This window comes from Lithobates pipiens, unplaced genomic scaffold (genome assembly GCF_037356315.1).
Source record: "Lithobates pipiens isolate NorthernLeopardFrog02 unplaced genomic scaffold, aLitPip1_a1.2 Scaffold_22, whole genome shotgun sequence".
NCBI classification, from domain to species: domain Eukaryota; kingdom Metazoa; phylum Chordata; class Amphibia; order Anura; family Ranidae; genus Lithobates; species Lithobates pipiens.
In genome coordinates this window covers 250,839,126-250,858,144 of record NW_027507784.1, presented here as the reverse complement: position 1 = coordinate 250,858,144, position 19,019 = coordinate 250,839,126, and the positions used below count along the sequence as shown (strand labels likewise).

Genomic DNA, 19,019 nt, shown 5'->3' with positions numbered 1-19,019 from the left:
TTTGCGGCAGGTGCGGCGGGTGCGACACGAATTCAGCCATACTATCTGTATGGCTGAACTCGAATCGCACAGAGATCGGATGTGATTTGCACTGCAGTGCGGTGCGAATCACATTCGTTCTCACAAACCGCTGCAATGTGAACCCAGCCTTAGTGACACTGGCGAGGGGGGGTGATCACGGGGTTAAACCTTTATTGGGGGGGTTAGGGGGGCACATTAGAACTAAAGGGGGCTAACCCTAGCTGCCCTAACAGTTATTACAGTCACAAATGACACCAATGCAAAAAAAAAAAAAAAAAAAGCAATTGGTGTCACTGTGACTGGGGGGGCAGGGGTAATTGGGGGTTGATCGGGGGGTAAAGGGGGGGTGTGAGTGTGCCTGGCATGTTCTACTGTGTAGTGTAGTGCTTGTGCAACTCACCGATGCTCTCTCCTCGGTGCCGGAACGAAAAATACCGACACGGAGGAGAGAATACATCACTTCCTCTCCTGTGTTTACATTACAGGAGAGGAAGTGATGTCACGGGACATTTTCATTCGTCGGAGGCGATTGCGAGGGGGTGGCCATGAATGAATGGCCGTCCCCTCGTCCGGGATCGCTCCCGAACGAATACCGACCGCCGCAGGCACCGGGCGGGGGCCCGAACGGGCCCCCGACCCGCGGGCAGGCAAGGACGTACATGTAAGCCCTTATGCCTGCCCGTGCCATTCTGTCGACGTACATCGTCGTGCGGCGGTCGGCAAATGGTTAAAGAAGAAAATTCTTCCTTCTCATGTTAGAGCACACTCATCCAGGGTCGATTAGTGCCTCTTGGTTGGTGCATCATCAGGCCTCTATGACTCAGATCTGTAAGGCCGCGACTTGGTCTTTGGCTCGTATGTTTATCAGATTTTGTCCTCTGGCCTCTTGTTTTTTTGTTGCATCACCCCTTTCAGTTACCATTGCTATGGGACATCCCACATAGTAACTACTATGGCTGTGTCCCCTAATGCAAGAAAAGAAAACAGGATTTTTATAACGGCTTGCCTGTAAAATCCCTTTCTTTGATGTACATCAGGGGACACAGAGGTCCCTCCCTTCGTTGGTATACACTTGTATTGTTTGGCTACAAAACTGAGGACTCCCAGTAGTGGGAGGGGTTATATGGGGAGTACATGCCTTAGGGGTGCGCCAGTGTCCATCACCTGTCTGTCCGATATAACCCACATAGTAACTACTGTGGCTCTGTGTCCCCTGATGTACATCAAAGAAAAGGATTTTACAGGTAAGCTGTTATAAAAAAGCCTTTTTTTTTTTTTTTTTTTACTTGGATGATATTGCAAATGATTAGTTCTACGTTGTGTAAACACTACAATTTTTTTTATTTATTTTTATTTTTTTATATACTGTTATGTATTTGTGTGCTTTTTTTAATTTTCTCTGCTGTACTCATCATGCTTTGGTCAGGCACTTGCCCAGGTTCTGTTTTTGCATCTGTGTTGCAGTATGAGGATTTGTAGGGAAGATTTGCAAAGATTTATCACCATCTGCTTTATAAATTTTATACTTGTATTTCCTGGTTACTTATTTGACACCCTTATTAAAACACTTCTGTGTTTCTAACCATGTGTGAACTGCATGTAACTACTATTTTTCCGTTACAGTAACACCAATCACACAGAAATGCAAGAAATCTCGACTGCAATAAGAAACCACATGAGCAAATCTCCCTGCAACACATTCCACCCTCAAGACTTCTCAGATGTCATCAGCTTTATTTTGTATGGGAGCACTCATAGATCAGGGTAAGCTTACTTTGTTGCAATTATGGTGTCTTAATATACATGACGATGGACCTTTTAACCTGAAGCATATGCTGCTACACTTTCTGGCTAATACATTTTGCAAATATAGAGACATTCTATTCTTTTGAAGATATTTTAAACTGCATTCGTCTCATACGATCGCTTTGAGATTAACGATACTTGGATTACATCATGACATCCGCTTTATAAAATTCCCTTACCATGATCAAAAATGTACCTGAAATTTCTGATTTGGGCCATACAAAACAGTTATTCAAAGCTCTTAAATACGGACTTTTTTATTTTAGTTTCCTGAAAATTATTTTCTTTACATTGCAGGTCACAAAATTGGCTAATTCTTAGACTAATGGGTTATGCTACACCTCCTGATTGGACACTGGCAAAGCTAAAAACCCAGTCCTGCATAATCCCTCCCACTCTCAGCATACAAGAGAAATGGTTTTTTTTTTGGTTTGTTTTTTTCTCCTTTATTGTACATCACAGGACATGGAGCATCTTCATATTCATTGTGATAGGGTTGTGCTGCCACTTATCGTAATGGCTATGAACATGTTCTGTGTCCTGTGATGTATTTCAAGAATAACATTTTTTTTTTCATGTAAACCAAAAATCCTATTTTTCTTTATCGTACATCACAGGATACAGAGCTTCTGCATATCCATTATGATGGTGGGTGGCAACATAATCCCATCATAATGGATATCGAGATGGGTTAATCCCTCCATCAGTCCTCTGGTTTAAACTGTTGTTGGTTCACATGTGTTTGCTCCAACCAATTTGATTTCCAGTACAAGGGGCATGTTGGACTGGAATGTTCTCAACCGGTGTATGCTTTGCGCGTGGGTGTTGGTGGTACTGGCACTAACCTAGCGCTGCCTGGGGCGACGCAGACCCTGACCCTAAAACCTAATTGCTATCACCCGCCGGGTGATCAGGGGGTTAAACCTTTATTGGGTAATAAATGGCGGGTGCCCTGATGCTATAAAAAGCAAACTAACCAGCGTCACCCATAACACTTATATGGTGATCACTGGTTAAAGGGTTAACTAGGGGCAATCAGGGGTTAAAACCTTTATTAGGTAGTATATGTAGGTCCCTGACGCTATATAAAAACCTGACGGGGAACCTAAATAACTGGCTAACCAGCATCACCAGTGACACTTATATGGTGATCACTGGTGAAAGGGTTAACTCTAGGGGCAATCAGGGGGTTAAAACCTTTATTAGGTAGTATATGGGGGTACCTAACACTATAAAAACCTGGCGGTGAACCTAAAAAATAACTAGTTACCTAGCGGCACCAGTGACGCTAATGCAGCGATCAGAAAAAACGATCGCTTAGTGACACTGGCAAAAGGGGGTTGGAAGTGTTGGTCTAAAAATACCAATATGTTATACTTGCCTTCTCTGTGCAGTGGTCCTGCGCAGCCCAGATCCTCTTCTTGGGTCCCTTGCTGGCGCTCCTGGCCTCTACAGCAAGCAGCTTGCTATGGGGGCACCCGAGCCACTGCTCTGTGTCTCCATTCAGACATGGAGCTGCAGCTTGATCCCCTCTTTCTGTGTGTACATGTAAACATAGGCTTTTAGCAGCTTTTAAGAGCTTTCGAATTTAGGTGAGCTTAAACCTCCCTCTTCTGAACACTAGGAACGTTTTGGCCGTGGGAAACTGCAAAAACGCGGTTTGCATTTTTTTGAGTTTTGTATTTTCTCACTGCTGCGCTCAGGAGCTGCCAGTGTACATAAAGCCTTAGTAACTGCCGTTTGATATCCCTTTGGCGGCACCTACTCATAAGGTTGCCATTGCCTTATACTTTATTTCTGCACAGAGGATTTCTAACCTAGCAGCCTTGTCTGGTAAGGGACGTTTTCTTGTGCTACACATGGAGAAGGTTGTTCTCCCATGTCCCCTAGGTGGTTGAGTCTTTCCACCCTGACCAAGACATTGTCAGTACCATCACCCTTTCCTTCTCTTAAGCATCCTTCGGAGATTGCTCATTGCTGAAATGTGCTGCAGTTTCAGGTCTTCCTCTCTACTACAAACTCCTTTCGTCAGTTGGGAATTTTGTCCTTCCTTTGGGGTCTTGTAAGGGACAGTCTGCTTCTTGTTCCACGTTTGATAGGTTCCCATGTTCTGGTTAAAGGGTCTTCCTGCCTGAAGTGTTGGTGCTTCTTGGAAATGTTCAACTCCAAGCTTTATTTTTCTGGGGTCTATCAGATTTATTTTATGTAATTTATATAGCACTGTCAATTTGTGCGGTGCTTTACATATATATTGTACATTCACATCAGTCCTCTGTCCTCAAGGCACTTACAATCTAAGATCCCTAGCTTACATTTATACTCATACTAGGGCCAATTTAGAGCGGTTCCAATTCACCGACCAGCATGTCTTTGTAGTGTGGCAGGAAACTGGAGTACCCAGAGGAAACCCGCACAGGGAGAATATGCAAACTCCAGGCAGGTAGTTTGCAGGTTGGAATTCAAACAGATGACCCTAGTTCTGCTAGATGGAAGTGCTGACCACTGGTATACAAATTGGCTATTCCTATAATGTATGATAATCATTTTCTTAAAGTAAAGTACATCAGAGGACACAGTACCTGCCTTTCCTTGTTTGTGTACTCCTGTATTGCTTGCTACAAAACTGAAGTCATGCTGGGTGTGGGGCAGGGATGGGTTTTCAGCTTTGCCAATCACCAGGATGTGGCGCATAACCCAATTTGCTCTAAAAATTGGCTAATACTGTCCTGTGATTTACTGGAAGAAAACAAAATAAGCAAGTCGAGAATATCTTTATTTTAGTCATATAGTATCGGACACAGGCTGAGTTTTCATAGACCCTGGGTTTAATGGGCTCATACCTTCAAGCGACTGGACTATTCTGGAAATTTGTAACAAGTGCATATTTCAGCTGGAATTATGAGGAATACAGCACAAACCAAGGGGGTGAGTACACCCCTAAGTGAAAATGTGCAAATTGGGCCCAATTGGCCATTTTCCCTCCCCGGTCATGTGAATCGTTAGAATTACAAGGTCTCAGGTGTGAATGGTCATCAGGTGTGTTAAATTGTGTCATCGTTCTCACATACTGGTCACTGGAAGTTCAACATGGCACCTAATGGCAAAGAACTCTCTAAGGATCTGAAAAATTGTTGCTCTATATAAAGATGGCCTAGGCTATAAGAAAATTTCAAAGACCCTAAAACTGAGCTGAACTGCACAGTGGCCAAGACTATACAGCGGCTTGACAAGACAGGTTCCACTCAGAACAGGTCTCTCCATGGTCGACCAAAGAAGTTGAGTGCACATGCTCAGTGTCATATCCAGAGGTTGTCTTTGGGAAATAGATGTATGAGTGCTGCCAGTATTGCTGCAGAGGTTGAAGGGGTGGGGGGGTCAGCATGTCAGTGTTCAGACCATATGCTGCACACTGCATCAAATTGGTCTGCATTCCCAGAAGGAAGTCTCTTCTAAAGATGACGCACAAGAAAGCCAAACAGACAAGTGTGTCTTTCCTACAGACAAGCATGGTGGTGGGAGTATCGTGCTCTAGGGCTGCAGGAGTGCTGCTGGCACTGGGGAACTACAGTTCATTGAGGGAACCATGAATGCCAACATGTACTGTGACATACTGAAGCAGAGCATGATCCCCTCCCTTATGAGACTGGGCTGCAGGGTGGTATTCTAACATGGCGACCCCCAAATACACCTCCAAGATGACCACTGCCTTGCTAAAGAAGCTGAGGATAAAGGTGATGGACTGGCCAAGCATGTCTCTAGTCCTAAACCCTATTGAGCATTTGTGGGGCATTTTCAAATGGAAGGTGGAGGAGCGCAAGGTCTTGAACATCTACCAGCTCAGTGATGTCTTCATGGAGGAGTGGAAGAGGACTCCAGTGGCAACCTGTGAAGCTCTATGCCCAAAAGGGTTAAGGCAATTCTGGAAAATGGTGGCCGCACAAAATATTTACACTTTGGACCCAATTTGGACATTTTCACTTAGGGGTGTACTCACTTTTGTTGCCAGTGGTTTAGACATTAATGGCTGTTTTGAGTTATTTTGAGGGGACAGAAAATTTACACTTATACAAGCTGTACACTCACTACTTTACATTGTAGCAAAGTGTCATTCCTTCAGTGTTATCACATGAAAAGAGATAATAAAATATTTACAAAAATGTGAGGGGTGTACTCACTTTTGTGAGATACTGTATGTATGCACGCACATACATTGAATACGAAGCAGAAAACTTTTTAAATGCAAGTTTGTTTCTTTTGTAAACAGCATAACTACTCCGCAGCATGTTGTGCCACTCCAGCATGCTGCAGAAACCACTGCTATTTTTTTGAAGGGTGAAAGCTAATTGAACAATTTTTATAAGTACAGAAAATTTGTTTCACAGGCTTTTGACAGTCAGTTGAGACCACTGCTATTTTAACCTTTCTGCTCACTATTCAGTGTGTGTGCAATCAACTTAGACATGGCCTGATCCACCTTTCCTGGGGTCCCCCAGTGGCGCTCCTCTTGGGCGAGTGCCCTGCGGAGAGACTATTTCCGTAGGGAGCACCTGTGCAGGCGTGCTTCGAGTCCTGCAGCTGCATCCATTGACACAGGCAGCAGGACTCAGCCCTGCTCCCGGCTCCGGTGTCACTGGATATGATGGCAGCAGGAACCAATAGCCTAGTGAGAGGTGGCATATGGTATGATCATGAAAGAAGGTACCAAATTCTTCACTCGTTTTGCAAGGTAGCATTTTCAGGGGGATCACATGGTGCAGCTGTGAACAGCTAATGGGGAAAAATGCCACATGGTTATGTGTGTATACACACACACACACACACACACACACACACACACACACACACACACACACACACACACACACACACACACACACACACACACACACACACACACACACACGTGTGTATATATAATATGTATGTATACTCTAAGATAATTTCAGCCTCTCACCTCAGATAGGACATTGTTCTTCTCTCCCATTGTCGGCTCCAGTAAATTGGAAGGAAATCTTTCCTTCATTGCTTGGCTGTAGTTTGTGCTATGTGTCTACCATACAGCCACTGCTTCCATTGGAATGGGCCGACACTTCAGTCGATCAGATCTATTTTTTAGGTCTACTTTTTCTTTAGTTCTATAAATGCCTTTTGGTTTTTTCAGCATTAAGCATCCCTCTCAAAGTTTTTTTGGTCTTTTCACATGCTCCCCAAATTTTACAAAGTGGATGTTTAGGCCTCCTATGGTGCCATCTTTGGGCATTTAAGGACCATCAGAGAGCCCTCTGAACTACTGACCGTCCCCGGTATGTTGTTTTTTTCTGATGCCCACCTCAGTAGTTACTACAGTCTCTAAAATCCTGTGTCCCTCAATGAACAAGAAAATTGTATTTTTGTACTTGCCATAAAATTCAGCTTGGTGATCTGTGTCAATGGTCATGTTCTTTTAAACTGTTTTTCACCAAAATGGAGGCATGCTGGGACTAGGAGGGATTATACCACTAGGACTGTTTTGTTTTTGTTTTTTGTTTTTTTGTTTTTTTGCCAGTGTCTAAATTCTTCTGTAGGCAGCACTATAACCCAACAGTTTGTGAATTATTCTATTTCTCCAAAACTCCATAAAACTTAATGCGTACAAAAATCACATTATTTGAGCTTTGTTTCTCTCTCCCTCTCTGTAGAAAGGACAACTGGCTGGAGAGGCTATTTCACAGCTGCCAGAGGCTTGATAAACGTGATGCTTTACTCATTCCCCGTAATCTGCTGAAGGCAGATGCAGTCTTGTGGCAGTGGGCAGTATGGGAGGCTGCTCAGTTCACGGTCTTGTCTAAATTACGCACTCCTTTAGGAAGAGCACAAGATACGTTCCAAACTATTGAAGGTATTCTGTTAATATTTTGGTACTGTTTACTATAATTTTATATCAGGTACTTGAATAATCGCCATCAATTTGCGCAGCACTTTACATATACATTGTACATTCAAATCTGTGCCTGCCCTCAAGGAGCTTTCAATCTAAGGTCCCAAACTCAGTCATACACATACTAAGGCCAATTTAGACAGGATCCAGTTAACCTACCAACCAGCATGTCTTTGGAGTGTGGGAGGAAACCCGCACAGGGAGAACGCACAAACTCGAGGAAGGTAGTGTCGTGATTGGGATTCCAACCAACGACCCTTTTGCTTCTAAATGTTTTTTATTCTGTGTTTTGTTTAGCTTTCTGTAATTTTAGAATTTAACGGTGCAGTCACACTTTGGCTGGTTAAACTGAACCATGCCAGAGTTCTAATATCTCCCCTTCCACCTCCCTCACTGGTCTCTACTTAAACTGGAATATAAGGAGGTGAATTGAATCTGAATTGAGAACGTGATAAAAGGACCCACTGTTCGACGATGCCTGCATAGTAAAATTGCCACATTCACTGCACAAGAATCTTCCATTCTGGGCGGCAAGGTTTTGCGCTTTGTTTTTTTTGCTAGTGTGGGATGGGAAAATGCAGACCTGTTGCATATTTCCATAGCTAAATTGATGGCTGTGATTAAAAGCCAAGTTCACCTTTTTGGAACATGTTACACGTATATTTAGCATATAATATGTTCCAACAGGCCCCAATCACACCCCACCCACCCAAGGGAACTGAATGAATAAGCTACCGGTCCGATGTGCCACTGCAGCAGATGGCTTGTAGTTCCTAATAGATTAAGTTCGCTGTGAGCATATTTGTATTCCATTTACATTTCCTCTAGCTTTCTGCGTGAAAACCTGTATTGCCAGAAAGGACAAGTCTGTGGGAGTCTAACATTGCACATGCAATCCACTGATTGTGTGCCCAATGCTTTGCAGGGCCTTGTGGGAAAAAAAAGAATGCATGTGTTTTGTATTTGTGATTTATTTTTTATTTTTTTTCATTAAGGCTTCATGCATACAAGATGTTGCAGCTACTTTTAGGGGTGTCAGGTGTTTTTTTTGCCATGCCTTTAAACTTCCCTGCATGATAGCCTGTGTCCATATGCACATAGGCTTTTGGAAGGGGCTTTTAGAGGCGTCCAGGAGCAACAGTATTTTTTCAGAAAAAAAAGTGTGATGCTTGTAAACCTGTCTAATGGCGTGTTTACGCTAGGCGAGTTTAGCGCTTGAGCGTTAATGCATTTCAATGGCCAGAGTAATTCTGACTAATGAAATGATTTAACGCCTGTGAAACTAGCCTAAATGTGTTACACACTTTTACAAGCACCAAGTGTTTTTGATGCCAGGATGAAAGGCTTCTAGGAGAATTTCCAAAATGTCCTATGTGCGTGAGGCCTAAAGGTGAGCTTGGCCTTTTAAGTAAGAACAGGGCACATAAAAAAACATTGTACCACAGGTATTCGGTTAATGTCGTCTGCAGCAAATGTACTTTGACTGAATTTTTTTAATTTTTATTAAATTTTTTTTTTTTTTTCTTCAGGCATTATTCGAAGCCTTGCAGCCCACACTCTAAATCCAGACCAGGATGTTAGTCAGTGGACAACTGCAGAGAATGATGAAGGACATGCCAACAACCAATTACGTTTAGTGCTCCTTCTCCAATATCTGGAAAACCTAGACAAACTGATGTACAATGCCTATGAAGGATGTGCCAATGCATTAACCTCCCCTCCTAAGGTTAGTAGATAAAGGGCTAGAGCTTTTAGGCCTGGTTCACACTAGTGCGATTTCAAGGTACAGCTTCAGTCGCCCAGAATTGCCATGCAATGGAAGTTGCATTGATTTCAGTGGTCCCTGTTCACATCAATGTAGTGCTGAGCTTTATTGGGAAATGTACTTTTGGTGCTGTTGTAGCATGAGGTTAGCCTTATAGACGTTACTAGAAATGCACCAAAAAGGGCGCACATGCATTTTTTATGTAAGCTTTGGCAGAATTTTTTGTATAAAATCCAGTCTCCTACAAAAAACAAATGAAGCATCAGAAAAAATTGCACTGAAAATTGGATCAAGTCAGATCTGCAGGAGTGTGAACCTAGCCTCACAGGAAGTCAATTTGTCAAAACAAGTTACACGCTACAGGAGGTTGTTAAAGCAAAAATGAATCTCCTGATTTGATTGCAATGGTTGCTACAGGAAGCTGTGTATTCGGTCTCCTGTAAAGTACTAATAAAAGAATATGTAAATCCAGGATATCATATTCCTGATACGTGCCTGCTGTACCATGTAGTTGTATGAAAATGTATCCTAGTCTCTAGCATTACTTTTTGTGTAAAATCCCTGGTGTTGCTACTAGTCCCTCTGCTTTCCTATTAAAAACTGATCACACTAAGTAGGATGACACACCATGGTCAGTTCTCTAGCTATGCTGGGAACTCTGCCTGCTCTGCTACAGTGGTCAAACTTATTCTGAGACACAGTCCCTGCACAACATTTCACTGTGAAGATAAGTGTGCAGCGGTTTCTACTCCCCCAGCTCTTATGCAGCTGGGAACAGAGAGGGAATGTGATCATTTTTTTATATATATATATATATATATATATATATATATATATATATATATATATACTCACACACACACTAATATTTTGCCTTTCATTTCTGTTTTAAAACTGAATGTGGTGTTTTGTAATAACTTTAAGGCCAAGTTCACACTGGCGTTAAAAGCCGTTATTTGAGAGGCGTTAAATTGCCTATGCACAAGATACAATAGACAGCACACAGTGCTGTTCACACTATCAAAACCTGAAGCATGCGCATCACGTTGCGTCAAAATTGAAGCCTCATGTCGAGTCAGGAGGTGTTTGAAGCCTTTTAACGCTTTACATTCAAGTCTGTGGTAATGCCTCGCAAATTCCCTGGCAGGCAGTTGCAGGGCATTAAGATTAGTTCATTTACTGTAGTGTAGTAGGGTATTTGAGTAGCATTTTTAACTCGACACTTGTAAAATGTCAACGTTACGCCCATACTAAAGCTTATTAATGCAAGTCTAACGCCAATATGAACGCTATAGGAGTGTTTGTTAAGCATTAGACTTTTTAGTCAAGTGTGAACAAGCCCTTAGGCTTTGGCTTAGTATTTGATGGTTTTCATTAATGGTTCCAAAGTCTTAAAGCATTCTTACTTCTGCCATTCATAGGTTATCAGGACCTTCTTTTATACTAATCGACAAACATGCCAAGATTGGCTCACTCGAATTCGAATTGCCATTATGCGAGTGGGTTTGTTGGCTGGGCAGCCAGCTGTTACAGTTAGACATGGCTTTGACCTGCTTGCAGAGATGAAGAACAGCAGTGCACCTCAGGTAAGAGTTTTAATAAATGTGTTGGAATACTCCAGACAGAGCTTTTTATTGTCTTACAAATGTTTTTTTTTTTTTTTTTTTCTTTCTTAGGGCGCAGAACTTGAGTTGACAGTAATGATGGTAGTGGAGGCTCTCTGTGAACTTCAGTGTCCCGAAGCTATACAGGGGCTTACAGTGTGGTCATCTGCTGTTGCTGGCAAAACCCTTTCTTGGATAAATTCTGTAGCTCTGCAAGCCGATGGGAGGTGTGTTGTTATGGCTTTGCTTAACCACTTCAGTCTGTGCACTTGTATATACCCTTTTTAAACCACAGCAATTTTCAAATATCTTCTATGAGCCTGCCTATTCTGTGATAATTTTGTATAAAGATTATTATTATAGGTACTTGCCGTATTTATCGGTGTATAACACGCACCTTAAAGAAGTAAACCCTGATGGGTTTACTTCCTCTTTGTTTCCCTGCAAACGCAAAGCATAATGGGCTACTATGCATTGCATAGTAGCCCATTATGTGTCACTTTCCTCACACAGGAGCCAGCGATGTCCCCGATTTCCTTGCCAGTCACGGCATGTGACCCTTCTAAAGTGCGCCTGTGCCGAGTACACTGGCTCATGCACAGAAGAAATCCTTGTACGGGGAATTGTAAATATCTCCTAAACCATGTAGGTTTAGGAGATATTTACAGCACCTAGAGGTAAGCCTTAATCTAGGCTTACCTGTAGGTGAAAGTGTGTAAGGGTTTTAGGAAAAGAAAATCTATTTTAAATAAAGAATTTTGAAGCAAAATAAGGGTCATTGCCCATCTGCAGCCTTGCCATTGCCCATCATTGCAACCTCATTGGTGCTCATCTACAGCCTTGCCCATAATTGCAGCCTAATCAGTGCCCATATGCAGCCTTGACCATAATTACAGGCTGACCCGTGCCCATCTGCTGCCTTGTCTATGCCCCGGGATAGACAGAGCTGGATCTCCTGTGTACTTGGCTCAGCTCAGTCACGCCCAGTCCCGCCCCTTGGCTCGGCTCCTATGATGGACATAAGAGGTCCAATTCCGGGACTTCAACGCTAGGGGCTCGTGATGGCGAGCAGAGCCAAGTACACAGATTGCAGAACTTGTTCCCTCCTTCCCCTCAGAGGCAGCCTATATCGATGTAACGCACAAGATTTTCCCCCTTTTAAGGGGGGGAAAAGTGCATGTTATACACTGCTAAATACGGTATGTAGCCCCTTTAATGTACACGGCATTGTACATTTACATCAGTCCCTGTCCTCACATAGCTTAGAATCTAAGATCCCTAACTCACATTCATACATACACATACTAATGTAAATTTTAGGCAGGAGCCAATAAACCTACCAGCATGTCTTTGGAGCATGGAAAGAAACCGGAGTACCCAGAGAAAACCCACGCAGGCACAGGGAGAATATTTTATACTACAGGCAGGTAGTGTCATGATTGGGATTCAAACCAATGACTCTAGTGCTGCTATGCAGAAGTGCTAAGCACTTACAAAGTAATGCTATAATCTTTCTCCAAGCGTCTTTCAGGACAGCACTTGGAGAGAGCGTAGCTCCACCCAACTTCCCAGGAAACGCTGCAAATTCCTTTTAATTCAGCCTCCTTCCACCATGACCTCAGTTGTAGTGTTTCCTCTGCCATGGAGAAAATGCGAGGATCTGTGGGTGGGCTGTGTTCTCTCCAGGCAGAGGTCTTGTGTGTGGGTGCATGGCTCACCTTTAAAACTTTCTTTTCTACATATTGGACCTTGTGGTCCTCTGGGCTGTCCCGGTATCCCCCCAGACGGGTGGAGGGTATGCTCCGGAGCTCCGCCCTTCTTCCCCTACTTTGCGATAGCCTGGGACAGCCGCGAGTCTACCCCCTTCCTGGAGCATGGAGCTGGGGCTTCCCGGGTCTCTGTTTTTTGTTCCAGGTCTGGATGGCGATGTCATTTGGGGCAGGGGTGGAACTTCCAGCCGATGGGCTTTCCAGCCTGTGGGAGGCGGGCTGGCACAGACTTCCAGTCTTGGCAGCGGCGAGGAGACTGGGAGTTAAAAAAAAAAAAAAAAAAAAACTGACAGCAGAGCGGCTACTCCTGCTGCAGTATGGAGCCGGTGGAGCTAGCAGCGATGGCGCGAACAGGAGCCACAAAACCCAGTCCAGGTAAGCTGGGGTAGAGGCCCCAGATCCTTTTACCTGGGGGCTTTTCTTTTTCCCTCCACCTGCCCCTGGTGACTGTAGTTTGGGGAAGGGGGGCCCTGTTTAAGAGAGCTTGACCAAGACCCTGTGCAAGGACTGCATTAGCGGACCTAGTGAAGCACCAGCAGGGTAAAGTAAAGCAGCCACAAAACTCAGAGATTTTAGTCTCCTTACAGAAGGAACTTATGGATACTTTCCAGTCATTCCGCTCCTTATTAGACAAACACCCGGCACTCCGATCAGAGAGTGAAGCCAGACCATCCAGTCTTCTGCCATCCACATAGGTTTCCTTTGGAGGAAGACAAAGCGCATGTATGGAACAAAAGGCCGAAGTTGGATGCAACATTTTCCCAGGTTTCTCGGGAATACTGGCTCGGCATTTGAGGACATGGGCATACTGATGGATGCCATGGATAAACGTGCCGATTCCCTTCTAAGAAAAAAAAAAAAAAAAAAAGCATGGGGCTCGTCCATGACAATTTTTCTTTTTTCTCCAAATTTTTACTATACAAAAAAGGACAACATTTTCCCTATCAGAATACCAGAGTCCCCATTTACCCCTATCCAACCCCTACCTTCCCCCTCCCTCCCCCCATCTCTAAGCACTTTTTACCTTGCTATTTCTTCCGTCAGTTTAAACTTTTCCCATCTCTTGGTAAATCCCTCTCTACCTTCTTGACAATGTCGAAGACCTTCCCTGCTTTGTCTCTTCTATTTTATCAAACCATTCTCTTATGTTTGGACTAGCTGCTTCTTTCCATTTTTTCGGGATCAGATTTTTCACGGCATTCATGAATCTTGGATTATCTACCCCATGGAATAGACATGTCCATGGGTCCTCGGGCAAATCTATACTAGTAATCTCCTTTAATATTTCCTTCCAGTATATTCTGATCTTAGGACAACTCCACCAGATATGGGCCATGGTTTGTTTGATTACATCCTCTCCAACACTCCATTGTTTGCCCCGTTTGATATTTCCCTACTATGTCCGGTTCTATACCACCTAGTTATACTTAATAATGTAATTCATTTCCGCTACTCCAATATTTACTGATGATCCATGTACCAGTTTTAAATTTTTTTCCTATTTCCCTCTCCCAGTTTTTTATATATGTTGGGACTTCCAGCTCCTTTCCCTCCGTGAGATTTTTATAGATCTGCGAAATGCCCCCACGTACTTTTTTCCGTGATTACAATCGCTCAAATGCTGTCAGATCTTCTCCTCTCACCGGTTGTGGTAATGCTGCTACAAAGTGCTTGAGCTGGAAGTACCGGCATTCATTCATTTCAAACATATCTCTTTTCATTTTAAATTCTTGTAGTGAACAAATGTTCACCCTATGTTTTATATCTCGCAGTTGTACATTGTCTTTTTTAATCCAATTTCCACCCATCGAACTTTTCCCGGGTGCTAAATAATTTTCTTTTAGGGCCATTAATGGGGAATTGTATTGGCATTTATTTTGTTTGTGCAAGTCCCATACCCTAAATACATTCCTTGTATGTGTGTCTTTGTATGTGTGCATTTCCTCCTAGTGCCCCGTGTTGTGGTGGTGTCCAAATATTTCTACCTAGCTGTGTCTGGCATTGAGTGTTCTATTTTTACCCATCTTTTCTCATTTTTTGATTTAGCCCATTCCACCATACGTGTTAAGAGAACCGCCTCGTAGTACTTTTTAAAGTCTGGTACACTCCACCTTGGCTTTTTTCTTTCTGTAAGGTTGTTAGATCTATTCTAGGTTTCTTATTTTGCCATATTAATTTTGTTATTAAAGTTTTTTTCTGACTCTGAAATGCATTGGGGGTGTATATATATATATATATATATATATATATATATATATATATATATATATATATATATATATATATATATATATATATATATATATTGTGTATATATATATATATTGTGTATATATATATATCTATCTATCTATATATATCTATCTATCTATCTATCTATCTATATATCTATCTATATCTATCTATATATCTATCTATATCTATCTATATATCTATCTATATCTATCTATATATCTATCTATATATATATATATATATAATCTCTCATATTTACCTGGATTAATCTTAAAATTGGAAAGGTCACCATATTCTTTAAGAGCTTTTAATAGATTAGGCATGGAAATTTCGAAGGTTGGAAATATAAAATATGTCTGCAAATGCAGCTAGTTTGTGTATCTCTTCTCCTACGTTGAAGTCCCCTATGTCTGCGTTCCCCCATGCCATCGCCAGTAAAGGTTCCAGCACAAGCATGAGCAATAACAGAGACGGGGCATCCCTGCCTTGTCTCGTTATGCATTCCAAAGGGGGTTGACAGTGTTCCATTGACCTTTATGGCTGCTGTAGGGCCTTTGTATAATGTTTGTATCGACTTCATCATCCTTGGGCCTATTCCCATACCTTCCAAGATGCTCATCGTGAATCTCCAATAAACCCTGTTGAACGCCTTTTCGGCATCAATCGACAGGAGGCGTTCTTGCTCCATTGTCCCTTCCCTCTCCTCCTGGTACAAACCCCACTTGGTTGGGATGGACTAACTCAGACATTACATATTTCAACCTTGTTGCTAGTACTTTCGCAAACACCTTAGTGTCCACATTTAACATTGATATAGGTCTATAGTTTGAGCACAAAGTGCTCTTTACCCTCTTTTAAAATGGTTATAATTGTGGCCGGTAGGACATCTTTGCTCATCTCATACCTCACTCCCAGTCTGTTAAAGTATGTACATATGTAAATATGACGTTGTAAAGCCGTCTGGCCCTGGGCTTTTTCTAGGTGCTGATTCCTTTTAGTACCCGCTTTATCTCCTCTACCGTTAATGGCATTTTGAGAGCCATTGTTTTTTCCTTTTCTAGCCGGGGAATCTTAGCTTTTTTTTTTAATGTATTCTTTCTTTTTTGCCTACATCCTGTTGTCCTTTCTGGTTTTGATTGACCGAATACAGCCGCTCATAGAAATCTCGGAACACCCTCGCAATATCCTTTGTGTTGTATATCATCTTATGTTTTTTGTTCTGTATTTTTTCTATAAAATTCATTGATTTTTTATTTTTTTATTTTTTTTTTTGGTTTCCTTTAGCATCCTTGCTAAACATTTACTGTTTTTTATTTCTCCATTGATATCCATCTTCTCAATTTTTAAGTTTTCCTCATTTCCCCCTCAAAGAGTTTAGTTTGTCCCTTTTTATTACCAATTCTTACAACTGAGCCTGGTCTTGCCTTCTATTTATTTTATTTTTTTAATGCCCTTGCTCTAGTATGTATATTTCTATTAGTTCTTCCCTCCTTTTTTTTTTTTTTTTTTTTCTGGCTCCCAATGAGATCGGGATTCCCCTTATATAGGCTTTATGGGTCTCCCACAGGGTGTTTGCGATCTCATCGGTTTCATTAAAGAGAAAAAATTGTTCTAACTCCTTTTTTATTATTTCCTCCCCCTGCTTATCTAGAAGATCCTCATTAAGCCTCCATGAATACAGCTGTTTCTGGGCTTCTGGTATCTTTATTTTCATGGACATTGGAGCGTGATCCGATAATGAGATTATTTCTATATTTGTGGATATTACCATAGCTAGCATCCTATGTTCAATCAACCAGTAGTCAATCCTCGTGTACGTCCCATGCACAGGGCAATAGAACGTAAAATCCCCTATCTTAGGGTGTTGTATTCGCCACACATCTACTAACGGAAGGTGTTGTCATCGCCCTTAAACAAATGTTCCTCGTACCCTGCGCATGGGATGTACGGTCTTGTTCTGGATCCATGCAAAAATGCAAGCCTCCTGTTATAATCACCTGTCCTTTTTTTAAATTCCCACAGCTTTCCTAGGACATCGCCTAAGTAGCTTGTTGGGCCTCTGTTTGGAGAATATATATTCGCTAATGTACATTCCATTCCTACTAACTTCTCCTTGAGGAAGAGGAACCTTCCCTCTGGATCATTTAGTCCATCCTCCAGGAAAAAACAGACCCCTCTACATATTCCAATTGCCACACCCTTTGCCTTATTTGTCATCGAGGCACCATAATATCACACTGGATACTGTGGAGAGTACAGTTTCACTTTTGCTTCATGGGACAGGTGTGTCTCTTGTAGGAAAGCCACCCCTGCCCGATAGAGCTCAATTTCTTTCAGACTCAGTCTCTCCTACCAGAGACATCTAATTACCACTATGAGTATCCCCCAACCCATCCTCCCTTTCTATCAGACCCATTATACAGATTTTGGCCTCTACTTCTAATGTCCCAAATACTTGATTTATTTTCCCTATAACTCCTTTCCAATATCTGTATAACCTTGGGCATCGCCATATCATGTGTATTAAATCCCCTCTTCGATCTCCACATCTTTGACATTCTGCATCCTGCCTTCTCCTAAACTTAAACCACTTAAGGGGAGTATAATATGACCTATGTATCAAATACAGTTGAGATATGATATGTGATGGGGATAATGAAACTTTAGCCCCCAATGCCATAACCCGCTCCCACTGTTCAACCGACATTGAACCCACATCTCTCTCCCACTTTACTTTTTGCACTCTCTATCCCTCCCTCTTGTTCTATTCCCTTTATATAACCATAAATATCTGAAATAACTCCTTTCGATGTTTTACTATTTATAATTTTCCTAAGTGCCGGCATCTTACTCCACTCCAAAATCCTTCCTCTAAATTGTACCTCCAACGCGTGTTTAATTTGTATATAATTAAAGAAGGTGCGAGCGGGTAGTCCATATTCAACCCTTAATTCCTGAAAACTTCCCTTCCCTGTACAGTTGTGGTAAGAAGTGGATGCCCCTCCAATCCCATTCTTCTATTTTCCCCATTTTTCTAATTTCCACTAAATTTTTATTTTCCCACACTGGGAAAAATTCCCTAAATCCGCTGTATCCCAACATTGCTTTTACTACCTCCCAGTATTTTACCATCAGTTGAACTGTTGGACATCTGGACCTAAAAGAGTCGGCCTCCACTGCCTCCACAACTGTATTATGCGGGGTGTCATTCACTAGGGGGCCATTTCCTTTCTCCTCTTCTACCGTTAAATTACTTCCTTTCATATACTGTAATTGGGCTGCCAAAAAATAGTATCCTCATATTGGGTAGCGCCAACCCTCCCAGTTCCCTTGGTCTTTGCAACGCTTGTAAGCGAATTCTCCACTCCATTCTTCCATATTCTCTAAACCTACTCCTCTATTTTCTTAAACCAATGTTTGGCAATCGAAACTGGTGAGTTTTGTATTACATATAATATTTGAGGCATCCACACCATCTTAATTAAGTTACACCTACCGGCTACTGACAAGGGGAGGTTTTTCCATACTCGAATTTTACGCCTCAGTTTTGTCATAAGTGGGACTAAATTCCCTGCTATATACTGCCTCGGATCTGATGTCACATTCACTCCCAAATATTTCATTTGCTTAACTATTTTAATTTGGGATACCTGTCCTGGCAATGAGACTTTTTAAGGGGTCCACTGGCAGGAGAACAGATTTTTCCCAATTCATTTCAAGTCCGGAGAAATATCCGAATAATTTTAACATTGTCATTGCCGCTACCAGTGAGGGCCCTGTATCTCCCAAAAACAGCAGCACATCGTCTGCATACATAGCGACCTTTTCCTCTTCGTTACCCCTTTTAAAACCCTGCATCTCCTGCGCTTCTCTCAAGGCTATGGCCAATGGCTCCATTGCGA

The 19,019-nt window shown here is 42.2% G+C and overlaps 1 protein-coding gene across 1 annotated transcript in view; it reads left to right on the top strand.

Annotated features, from left to right (window-relative positions):
* The window catches only part of SMG1 (SMG1 nonsense mediated mRNA decay associated PI3K related kinase), a gene marked incomplete in the record, with an annotated part of 420,057 nt that overhangs the window by 100,178 nt on the left and 300,860 nt on the right, over window positions 1–19,019 (top strand). Inside the window, 5 exon segments of the mRNA XM_077448938.1 lie at window positions 1,645–1,785; window positions 7,506–7,705; window positions 9,274–9,470; window positions 10,931–11,095; window positions 11,186–11,340. Coding sequence (XP_077305064.1) covers window positions 1,645–1,785; window positions 7,506–7,705; window positions 9,274–9,470; window positions 10,931–11,095; window positions 11,186–11,340 — 858 coding nt within the window.